This window comes from Ranitomeya imitator, chromosome 6 (genome assembly GCF_032444005.1).
Source record: "Ranitomeya imitator isolate aRanImi1 chromosome 6, aRanImi1.pri, whole genome shotgun sequence".
NCBI lineage: Eukaryota > Metazoa > Chordata > Amphibia > Anura > Dendrobatidae > Ranitomeya > Ranitomeya imitator.
This window is the reverse complement of record NC_091287.1, coordinates 419,724,041-419,736,539: the sequence shown is the minus strand read 5'-3', so window position 1 is coordinate 419,736,539 and position 12,499 is coordinate 419,724,041. Positions and strand designations below refer to the sequence as shown.

Sequence of the window (12,499 nt, the reverse complement as noted above, 5' to 3'; positions counted from 1 at the left end):
ACTTTTTTTTCCATCTATACCCTCGGCCTAGGACAACTCAGTCCCATGGCTTCCAGTACCACCTGTATGAGGACGACACTCAGATCTACCTCTCTGGCCCAGATGTCACCTTTCTGCTGTCCAGAATCCCTGAGTGTCTATCAGCCATATCCTCCACCTCTCGCTTCCAAAAACTCAAATGTAGACAAAACCGAACTAATCATCTTTCCCCCATTTCACGTATCCCCCCTACCTGGTCTATCTATTATGGTAAACGGCATCACACTCTCTCCCGCACCTGAAATCCGCAAGTCCAAACCCTTGCTACCTCCTGTCACCTCAAACTCAAAATATTGCTAGAATCCGTCCCTTCCTCAGCCCACAATCTACTAAAACTCTTGTGCATGCCCTCATCATCTCCCGCCTCGATTACTGCAACACCCTCCTCTGTGGCCTCCTCGCTAACTCTTGCACCGCTCCAGTCTGTCCTCAACTCTGCTGCCTGCCTAATCCAACTCTCTCCTCGCTACTTCCCTGCTTCTCCCTTCTACAAATCCCACCACTGGCTCCCAATTCCCCAACGAATCCAGTTCAAACTACTGACACAGATCTAACAAAGCCATCCACAAGCTGTCCCCTCCCTATATCTTTGAACTAATCTCCCAATATCTTCCCTCACATAATCTTCGATCCTCCCAAGACCTCCTGCTCTCCTCCACACTTATTCGTTCCTCACACAACCGCCTTCAAGATTCCTCCCAAATATCCCCCATCCTCTGGAATTCCACGCCTCAACACGTCCGATTATCCACCACCTTTGGATCCTTCAGACGGAACCTGAAAACGCATCTCTTCAGGAAAGCCTACAATACCCATTCTGCCACCTCACCACCACCAGAGCTGCCGCACCCCCGACCTTCTGTCTCCTCCACATTATCCCGTAGAATGCAAGTCCGCAAGGACAGGGTCCTCTCACCTCTATACCAGTCTGTCATTGTAAATTTGTTTACTGTAAGCGATATCTATAACTCTGCACGTAACCCCTTTCTCATGTACAGCACCATGGAATTAACCCCTTAAGCCCCCAAGGGTGGTTTGCACGTTAATGACCGGGCCAATTTTTACAATTCTGACCACTGTCCCTTTATGAGGTTATAACTCTGGAACGCTTTAACGGATCTTGGCGATTCGGACATTCTTTTCTCATGACATATGGTACTTCACGGTAGTGGTAAATTTTATTCGATATAACTTGCGTTTATTTGTGAAAAAAAACGGAAATTTGGCGAAAATTTCGCAATTTTCCAACTTTAAATTTTTATGCCCTTAAATCACAGAGATATGTCACACAAAATACTTAATAAGTAACATTTCCCACATGTCTACTTTACATCAGCACAATTTTGGAACCAAAATTTTTTTTTGTTAGGTAGTTATAAGGGTTAAAAGTTGACCAGCAATTTCTCATTTTTACAACACCAGTTTTTTTTTTTTAGGGACCACATCTCATTTGAAGTCATTTTGAGGGGTCTATATGGTAGAAAATAACCAAGTGTGACACCATTCTAAAAACTGCACCCCTCAAGGTGCTTAAAACCACATTCAAGAAGTTTATTAACCCTTCAGGGGTTTCACAGGAATTTTTGGAATGTTTAAATAAAAAAGAATATTTAACTTTTTTTCACACAAAGTTTATTTCAGCTTCAATTTGTTATTTTACCAAGGGTAACAGGATAAAATGGATGCCAAAAGTTGTTGTACAATCTGTCCTGAGTACGCTGATACCCCATATGTGGGGGTAAACCATTGTTTGGGCACATGGCAGAGCTCGGAAGGAAAGGAGCGCCATTTGACTTTTCACCGCAAAATTGACAGGAATTGAGATGGGACACCATGTTGCGTTTGGAGAGCCCCTCATGTGAATAAACATTGAAACCCCCGACAAGTGACACCATTTTGGAAAGTAGACACCCTAAGGAACTTATCTAGATGTGTGGTGACCACTTTGACCCACCAAGTGCTTCACAGAAGTTTATAATGCAGAGCCGTAAAAATAAAAAATCATATTTTTTCACAAAAATGATCTTTTCGCCCCCAATTTTTTATTTTCCCAAGAGTAAGAGAAGAAATTGGACCTCAAAAATTGTTGTCCAATTTGTCCTGAGTATGCTGATACCCCATATATGGGTGTAAACCATTGTTTGGGCGTATGGCAGAGCTCGGAAGGGAAGGAGCGCCATTTTACTTTTCAATGCAAAATTGACTGGAATGGAGATGGGACGCCATGTTGCGTTTGGAGAGCCCCTGATGTGCCTAAACATTGGAACCCCTCACAAGTGACACAATTTTGGAAAGTACACCCCTTAAGGAACTTATCTAGATGTGTTTTGAGAGCTTTGAACCCCCAAGTGTTTCACTACAGTTTATAACGCAGAGCCGTGAAAATAATTTTTTTTTTTAGACCCCTTAAGGAACTTATCTAGATGTGTGGTGAGCACTTTGACCCAACAAGTGCTTCACAGAAGTTTATAATGCAGAGACGTAAAAATAAAAAAATCATATTTTTTCACAAAAATGATCTTTTCGCCCCCAGTTTTGTATTTTCACAAGGGTAACAGAATAAATTGGACCCCAAAAGTTGTTGTCCAATTTGTCCTGAGTACGCTGATACCCAATATGTGGGGGGGAACCACTGTTTGGGCGCATGGCAGAGCTCGGAAGGGAAGGAGCGCCATTTGGAATGCAGACTTAGATGGATTGGTCTGCAGGCGTCACGTTGCATTTGCAGAGCCCCTGATGTACCCAAACAGTACAAACCCCCCACAAGTGACCTCATATTGGAAACTAGACCTCCCAAGGAACTTATCTAGATGTGTTGTGAAAACTTTGAACCCCCCAAGTGTTTCACTACAGTTTACAACGCAGAGCCGTGAAAATAAAAAATCCTTTTTTTCCCCCACAAAAATGATTTTTAGTCCCCCAAATTTTTATTTTCCCAAGGATAACAAGAGAACTTGGACCCAAAAAGTTGTTGTCCAATTTGTCTCGAGTACGCCGATACCCCATATGTTGGGGTAAACCCCTGTTTGGGCGCACGGGAGAGCTCGGAAGTGAAGGAGCACTGTTTTACTTTTTCAATGCAGAATTGGCTGGAATTGAGATCGGACGCCATGTCGTGTTTGGAGAGCCCCTGATGTGCCTAAACAGTGGAAACTCCCCAATTCTACCTGAAACCCTATGCTAAACGAACCCCTAATCCCAACGGTAACCCTAACCACACACCTAACCCTGACACACCCCTAATTCTAATCCCAACCGTAAATGTAATCCAAACCCTAGCCCTAACCCTAACGGGAAAATGGAAATAAATACATTTTTTTAAATTTTATTATTTTTCCCTAAGGCTAGGTTCACATTGCGTTAGGGCAATCCGTTTAGCGCTAGCGGATTGCGCTAACGCAATGTCTTTTTAGGTGTCGCATTTAGTGGTCGCGTTAACGTCCCCACTCTGGAAGATCGGGGATCGGACCTCGGGCGCGCCGCGGACGCTGCAAGCAGCGTCCGAGGCGCGCTACAAAAGAACGGCACCTTGCTAGCGCGAGCTGAAAATGGCACGCTCTAGCGATGCGCTACACCCGAAAATCACATTGCTGTCAATGGGTGCGCTAACGGACCCGTTGCACGGCGATAATTGCGACATTTTCGCCGTGCAACGCTGTCCGTTAGCATTAACCCATTAACGCAATGTGAACCTAGCCTAAGGGGGTGATGAAGGGGGGTTTGATTTACTTTTATAGCGTTTTTTATATCGGATTTTTATGATTGGCAGCCGTCACACACTAAAAGACGCTTTTTATAGCAAAAAAGTTTTTGCGTCTCCACATTTTGAGAGCTACAATTTTTCCATATTTTGGTCCACAGAGTCATGTGGGGTCTTGTTTTTTGCGGGACGAGTTGACGTTTTTATTGGTAACATTTTCGGACACGTGACAGTTTTTGATCGCTTTTTATTCCGATTTTTTGTGAGGCAGAATGACCAAAAACCAGCTGTTCATGAATTTCGTTTATACCGTTCTACGTTTGGTAAAATTGATAAAGCAGTTTTATTCTTCGGGTCAGTACGATTACAGCGATATCTCATTTATATCATTTTTTTATGTTTTGGCGCTTTTATACGATAAAAGCTATTTTATAGAAAAAATAATTATTTTGGCATTGCTTTATTCTGAGGACTATAACTTTATTTTTTTGGTTATTATGCTATATGGCGGCTCGTTTTTTGCAGGACAAGATGGCGTTTTCAGCGGTACCATGGTTATTTAGAGTTGTCTTTTTGATCGCGTGTTATTCCACTTTTTGTTCGGCGGTATGATAATAAAGCGTTGTTTTTTGGCTCTTTTTTTTTTTTCTTACGGTGTTCACTGAAGGGGTTAACTAGTGGGACAGTTTTATAGGTTGGGTCGTTACGGACGCGGCGATACTGGTTTTTTTTTTTTTAGATAAAGAAATGTATTTATGGGAATAATATATTTTTTTTTTTTTTACACGTGTGGAAATTTTTTTTTTTTACTCTTTCACTTTGTCCCAGGGGGGGACATCACAGATCGGTGATCTGACAGTGTGCACAGCATTCTGTCAGATCGGTGATCTGACAAACAGCCGGGCAGGATTAGAGCTGCAGCTTGCTCCTGACCCGGAAGTGCTCCCTGCAGGCCCGGATGCAGCCCCGCGGCCATTTTGGATCCGGGGACTGCAGGGAGAAGACACTCGGTACACGGTGAGTACATCACCGTGTACCGATCATCTCAGGGAAGCCCGCAGGGAGCCCCCTCCCTGCGCGATGCTTCCCTGCACTGCCGGCACACCGCGATCATCTTTGATCGCGGTGTGCCGGGGGTTAATGTGCCGGGAGCGGTCCATGACCGCTCCTGGCACATATTGCCGGATGTCAGCTGCGATAGGCAGCTGACACCCGGCCGCGATCGGCAGCGCTCCCCCCCGTGAGCGCGGCCGATCGCTATGACGTACTATCCCGTCGGTGGGAATTAAGGCCCACCCCACCTTGACGGGATAGTACGTCATATGGGATTAAGGGGTTAATGGTGCTATATAAATAATAATAATAGTAATAATAGTTTACATTTTGGCGCCGTTTCTCTAGCCCAATCATATCAGACCTGTTCATGCAGAGACATAACAAGAACCAATCAGACAACACAAACTCTTTTAAGCTGTTGCGGAGCCCACAGACAGATTAACCCCAGATAAACTAAACTCTGATTAATACACTGCCAGGTCTGTGACATCATGCAACCACAAGCTTATGCCAGCTGTGTGGTTTTCCATGCCAGTTGAGATGTGGACGGTACAGAGGAAAGCTCAGTGTGTTCTGTAGCTCACTAAATTTTAATCCATGACCAAAGTGCTAAGTGAATATTGGCGCGTTTATAACAAAGCGCTACCACATAGGAAAAACATTACTCGGTGGGATAAGCAGTTGAAGGAAACCGGCAGTTTGGTGGAGAACCCCCGTTCTGGTACGCCATCAGTCAGTGATGAGTCTGTAGAGGCTACACGGGATAGCTACCTAAGGAGCCCTAAAAAAAAAATCTGTGCGTGTGCTCAACAATTACACCTAAGTAAGACTATAGTTCATAAGGTGTTAAAGAAACGTCTGTTTTACAGGGGTACAAATTGCACGCTATCAAAACAGCGGATAGACCCAAACGATGCGCGTTTGCTAGAGATATGCTTTATGAGATCGACAATGATGCAAGATTTTTGCAGAAGATTGTGTTTAGCAATGAGGCGACCTTCCATATCTGTGGACATGTTCATCGCCATAACGTCTGAATATGGGCTACTGAACATCCTCATGCCTACATTGAGTATGAACGCAACACCCCTAAAGTGAATGTGTGGTGTGGCCTGATGCATGATAAGGTGACAAGCCCATTTTTTTTTCGTGGAGCAGTCTGTGACAGCAAACACGTATCTTGACATGCTGAAATTGTATGCAGTGCCACAATTTCCAGGTGTCAACTTTCAACAGGACAGTGCTCCTCCACACTATGCCATCATTGTTCGTGAGTTTCTGGATAGAACATTCCCGCGGCAGTGGATAGGCAGGGGTTCTGTCAAGCCACGACCATCACTATCCCCAGATCTGACACCCTTAGACTTTTACTTTTGGGGTTATGTGAAGCAACATGTGTACATTAAACGTATCAACGACTTAATGTCTTAAAACAGAGAATCACAGAAGTTATTCACTCTGTTACACTAGACGTCCTTACCCGTGTGTGGCAAGAACTTCACTATCGCTTGGGTGTGTGTAGGGCAACAAATGAAGCCCACATCAAACTGCACTGAATAGGTATGAAACTGGGAGAGTTTTTCTTTTATTTGGAGCAATGTCACATTTCTATTGTTTTTTTGTTGCTTTCTAGTGACTGGTCAAAAGTGCACCATGACTTTACTGACACACACTGATATTTTTTTTTTATATGCTGAAAGAAAGTATTTGATAAATAAGAGGAAAGGAACGGAGTCAATGAAATAATCTGAGTCTTCAGCATGCAGTGCTGTTCTTGCCATGAAAGTGGCAGAGCTCTACAGAACCCATAAACTATTTGATTCCTTTTGGCCAATTTGCAATCAGTTGCATGTCAGAGCCAGCAAAGAAGTGGCTTCTATTATGGACAGGACCCACTTAACACGTTACACTGCCTTAACCACCTACTTGGTTTTGCTAAACAGAAGAGGCATTAAAAGGATCAACATGGATATAGCCAACTTAAAAATGTAATGCCTTGAAGTTAGTAACACTTGTTCATTGCTTGATTACCTGTGGATAGCAAACAAGCTGTCTATACAGATCTTGGTCAAATGTCCTCAGATGCTCACAATCGATATTTAGGAATGGGTCACCAACCACATTGATCTATACACAAAAAAATATTGGGGGTTTAGGTTAAAATATTATCAAACTTTAGAAACGTCACAAAAGTGCACAAGCTGACAAAAAAAAAATAAAATAAAAAAAATATTAAATTTTACCTCTTCAAGACGTTGCATATAAATAGGCTCATTCAAATCCAAGCCAACATTATCCTCCTCTTTGGCAGCTGGATCAATAAAGCGCTGGATAAAACGCTAAGTGAAGAAAAAAAAAAAAAAGAAAAAAAAAAAAGAATTGTTGTTTATTTAAAAATCCGAGTCTGCATCACTAATGTTGAATAGAAATTTGTAAAGTAAACAAAAGATGTCAAACATACTAAAAGCAACACTTGTCATCTGACACATTCATACATTCGCCTACCAGGAAAACCCTGACCAGTGAGTATTGTAATCTACAGATAGAACTGTGCGATGCCACTTCTGCATCAGGAGGTGATTGATGTTGGTAATTTTGCAAAGCCACATATTTGCCAGGAGGTGTACACTAAATGAAGTCATGCACACATCCTGAAAAGCATCTGCGTCGTCAGCGCCCATCACCTCATGGGAGTGAGCAGTAGCGGACAACGGCTTTATACAAGAAGTCTTCCATTATTAGGAATCCCTTTAATTATCCTTTTACAGAAACATTACGGGTATGTGCACACGATGCAGATTTAGTGCAGAACTGCAGCAGATTTTTCTGCAGCAGAAACGCTGCAGAACTGCACTGTGATTTACAGTACAATGTAAATCAATGAGAAAAAAAAAAGCTGTGCACATGGTGCAGAAAAATCTGCGCAGAAACGCTGCAGATTTCAAAGAAGTGCATGTCACTTCTTTTGTGCAGTTCTGCAGCGTTTCTGCACCCTTCCATTATAGAAATCCACAGTGGTAAAATCTGCACAAAAAACGCACCTGCGGATTCTGCCAGGAGATGCAGATTTAGTGCAGAAAATTCTCCACATTTCCTACGTGTGCACATAGCCTACAAGCAGATTCTACCGCACCAACCTAGCAGCTTGATGAACTGCTGTCAGGCTGTGTTCGCAAGTTGCAGAACATAAATAAGTGATCCATTGGCTGTAGTGTGTGGCAACAGCTCTCTTTTAGAAAACATAGGCGTGCTCGGTAAGCAAGTACTCCTGCGTAAGGCTAGGTTCATATTGCGTTAGTGCAACCCGTTTAGCGCTAGCGGGTTGCGCTAACGCAATGTTTTTAATGGGGCCGCGGTAATGTCCCCGCTCTCGCAGATCCCCGATCTGCGAGAGCGGGGAACGGACCGCGGGCGCGCCTCGGACGCTGCAAGCAGCGTCCGCGGCGCGCCAGGAAACACCGGCGCGTCGCTAGCGCGTGCCGAACATGGCACGCGCTAGTGCTGCGCGTTCCCATTGCCGTGAATGGGCGCGCTAACGGACGCGTTGCACGGCGTTAATTTCGCCGTGCAACGCTGTCCGTTAGCGCTTTCCCATTAACGCAATGTGAACCCAGCCTAAGGAGGAATTGATAAGAGAGCTGCTGGATGAATGACTGAGTATATGGGGGCGCTTTACTATATAGATTACATGGTTTCAACATAACTCTGGAAATATTTAATATGATTAAAACTAAGGTAAAGGTCCTCAGTGCTTTCTCACCTGAAATTTTTCTCTGCATGTAATCACATTCACATCAGTTCCCCAAATCACTAGCTTTTGTTCCATGGACTGTTCACTTGTCACAAGCTCTTCCACAGCAGGCTGCCAATAGAGGAGAAGTTACATTAAAAAGAAAAAAAACACAACAAAAAGGCACTATATAGTCAACATTACTACAACATGATGAACCCACCTGGTCGGACTGCAAATCCACCTGCTTGAGTTTGCGAGCTGACCCTAAATCAGGCCGTTGCCTAGCTGGAGTGCCACGGATGCCACTCCTAGGGGTGCCCTCCACTCTAGAGCTTGGTGTTCCATACGTCAGAGGAGAGCTCAAATCAAGTTCGCTCTGAACAACTGCAATGTTACAGATCGTATGGTTTTACTAACATGATTAAATCAAACTCTTCAGAAGCGCATACAGAACTGCACAGCAGCATAAACATACTTGAATGACGTGATGGGGCTGGGCTGGAGAAAAGCAGCTCTTGCCCACTGAGACTTTGGAGATCACCAGATGGTGATGTTGGCATAGGCAGAAGTTCACCAACTGATGTGGAGTCCTCGGTCCTTCGTCTCTGTGATGGAGGAGAGTGAACTTCCTCACTCCGAGCTTATAAGAAAAACAAGCAAATTAGAACAGGATTTTAATTCACAGACAATCTTGTTTCTTGTCCATTATGGCTCAAGCTTCAGACAACACTACAAATAATGAAACAAGACAAAAGTCCCTAGACATTATATAGTAATAGGGATTAGGGAAGGGAAGAGGATAGGGGAAATGGTGACATTACAATAACTATCCAATCACATTCTCTATATGCAAATCTGCAAAGTTATTGTGTTAATTATTAAGAATTTAATGTCAATAAGATGTAATGCTTGACACAATTTGTAAATAAATAAAAATTTATGTTTAAAAAAAAAAAAAAAATAGAGTACTATAGAGAGGTGTTAAAGGGGTTGTTTCCGTTCTGATAATTGTTGGCTCCAGCTGCAAAAAATATAATATATATAATATATATATATATATAAAGCTGAATGTGCGTGTGTGTATGTCCAGGGGTTTGGCATCTGCACCGTCGCAGCTACAGCCACAAAATTTTGCACAGTCACACGTCTGGACCCCGAGAGCGTCATAGGCTATGTTGTGAGGCGAAATTTTAACCCCCCCCCCCCCCCCCGAAAGGAAAAGTGTTGGAGGCAAATTGACAGCTGCCAGATGTGAACAAGGGGAACTTAAAAAGTGAGAGCGATGGCGCCAAAGAGCATATACCGTACAGTTGCTAAGGTGGGGCCCCCGACATGGGATACTCACCACACACGGGGATATGAACACACAAAATGCGCCACACACTACCACTTGCTTGAACACATATCACCCTCAGCATACATTTCACCACACATACACCAACCTCGCCACATAAAAGTCGAAACACAAAAGTCGCAGCTCAAAACTCACCACGCGCAAAACTCGCCATGCATGCAAAACTAGGCTCACGCAAAACTCGCCACACGTGCAAAACTCACCTCATGGAAAACTCGCCACACGCAAAACTTGCACACGCGGAAAAATTGCCACATGCACAAAACTTGCAACACATGCAAAAGTTGCCTCACGCAAAACTTGCACATACTCAAAACGCACCACACATAAAACTCGCCAAGCGCAAAACTTGCTGCACACAACTTGTTACACTAACCTGTCACATGCAACTCGACACACAAAAAGTTGCTACACGCATGTCGCCACACAACTCATCTCACAAAAGTCGCTACATGCATGTAGCCACATGCAACTCAACACACACAACTTGACACATGAAACTCGCCCTAAAACACATACAAGTCTGGTATTATCCTTCAAAAATAAAAATCTGATTAATAAGCAGACAAACTACAAGAGCAACAAAAGTACCATATAGGAAATACGGCAGCTGTCAGTCACATGACCTGTCTATTATGTGTATGTGTGAGCTAATACATACTGCCAGGGGGGGGAAGGCTTCCTGTTGGCTGGGGATTTATCAGGCTGCCAATTTAGCTTACAAATACTAAGATAAAAATACTGACCAAATATCGTGTGAACGCGGTCTAGTACAGGAGATGACATACAGATATATATACTATATACAGGGGAGATGACACAGGTATATACTAAATACAGGAGGAGATGACACACATATCTATAATATAACGCTGGGAGCGTCACTCTGTCCGAAGCCTTAATAGACTGCGCAGGCGCGACGCTCCCAGCGTTACATTATAGATGCCGCCGAGAGCAGGGGGTCGGGAGTACGGGTAGATGCCGCCGAGACCAGGGGGTCGGGAGTACGGGGAGATGCCGCCGAGAGCAGGGGGTCAGGAGCACGGGGGCGCCGTATGTGCGCCCGGCACAGAAAGTTTTTACTTACGCCAGTTCCGGCGCCATTGTCTTTCTCCTCCTGGTGCCGGAATCGGCGCCTGCGCAGTACGCGCTTTCCGGCGCCATTTTATTGAAGACACACTGCAGTGTCTTCAATAAAATGGCGCCGGAAAGCGCGTACTGTGCAGGCGCCGATTCCGGCACCAGGAGAAGCAAGACAATGGTGCCGGAACTGGCGTTAGTAACAAATTGCTGTGCCATGAGGCTGTGGCACTTCATGCCACAGCCATTTGTTACTTACGGCATTTCCGCCGCCATTCTCTTTCTCCTCCTGGTGCCGGAATCGGCGCCTGCGCAGTACGTGCTTTCCGGCAGTGTCTTCAATAAAATGGCGCCGGAAAGCGCGTACTGCGCAGGCGCCGATTCCTGCTGCCGGAATCGGCGCCTACGCAGTCCGCGCTTTCCGGCACCATTTTATTGAAGACACACCTGCAGTGGAGCCGGATGATAGGTGAGTATGGTATTTTTTTTTTTTTTTATATGGCAGCAGCATACGGGGGCATATAATACAATAGTGGCGCAGGATGGCAGCAGCACATGACAGAACGGGCGCAGGATGGCAGCAGCACATGACAGAACGGGCGCAGGATGGCAGCAGCGCATGACTCAACGGGCGCAGGATGGGAGCAGCACATGACAGAACGGGCGCAGGATGGGAGCAGCACATGACAGAACGGGCGCAGGATGGCAGCTGCGCATGACAGAACGGGGGCGCAGGATGGGAGCAGCACATGACAGAACGGGCGCAGGATGGCAGCAGCGCATGACACAACGGGCGCAGGATGGGAGCAGCACATGACAGAACGGGCGCAGGATGGCAGCAGCACATGACAAAACGGGCGCAGGATGGCAGCAGCGCATGACAGAACGGGCGCAGGATGGCAGCAGCACATGACAGAACGGGCGCAGGATGGCAGCAGCACATGACAGAACGGGCGCAGGATGGCAGCAGGATGGGAGCAGCACATGACAGAACGGGCGCAGGATGGCAGCAGCGTGTGACAGAACGGGCGCAGGATGGCAGCAGCACATGACAGAACGGGCGCAGGATGGCAGCAGCGCATGACAGAACGGGCGCAGGATGGCAGCAGCGCATGACAGAACGGGGGCGCAGGATGGGAGCAGCACATGACAGAACGGGCGCAGGATGGGAGCAGCACATGACAGAACGGGCGCAGGACGGCAGCAGCGCATGACAGAACGGGCGCAGGATGGTAGCAGCACATGACAGAACGGGCGCAGGATGGCAGCAGCACATGACAGAACGGGCGCAGGATGGCAGCAGCACATGATGGAGACCATATACCAATATAAATGCTCGCCACCCGGGCGTAGAACGGGTTCAATAGCTAGTATACTATATACAGGGGAGATGACATACAGGTACATACTATATACAGGGGAGATGACATACAGGTACATACTATATACAGGGGAGATGACAGATATATACAGGAGGAGATGACATACAGGTACATACTATATACAGGAGATGACACAGATGTATACTATATACAGG

General features: G+C 45.5%; 1 protein-coding gene across 1 annotated transcript in view; it reads right to left on the bottom strand.

Annotated features, from left to right (window-relative positions):
• The window catches only part of MCM4 (minichromosome maintenance complex component 4), a 57,617-nt gene that overhangs the window by 27,645 nt on the left and 17,473 nt on the right, over positions 1–12,499 (bottom strand). Inside the window, exons 3-7 of the mRNA XM_069731311.1 lie at positions 9,004–9,168; positions 8,749–8,912; positions 8,556–8,657; positions 7,039–7,134; positions 6,827–6,922 (exon numbers count right to left, since the gene is read on the bottom strand). Of these exons, the coding sequence (XP_069587412.1) occupies positions 6,827–6,922; positions 7,039–7,134; positions 8,556–8,657; positions 8,749–8,912; positions 9,004–9,168 (623 nt within the window). The remainder of the gene's footprint in view (positions 1–6,826; positions 6,923–7,038; positions 7,135–8,555; positions 8,658–8,748; positions 8,913–9,003; positions 9,169–12,499) is intronic.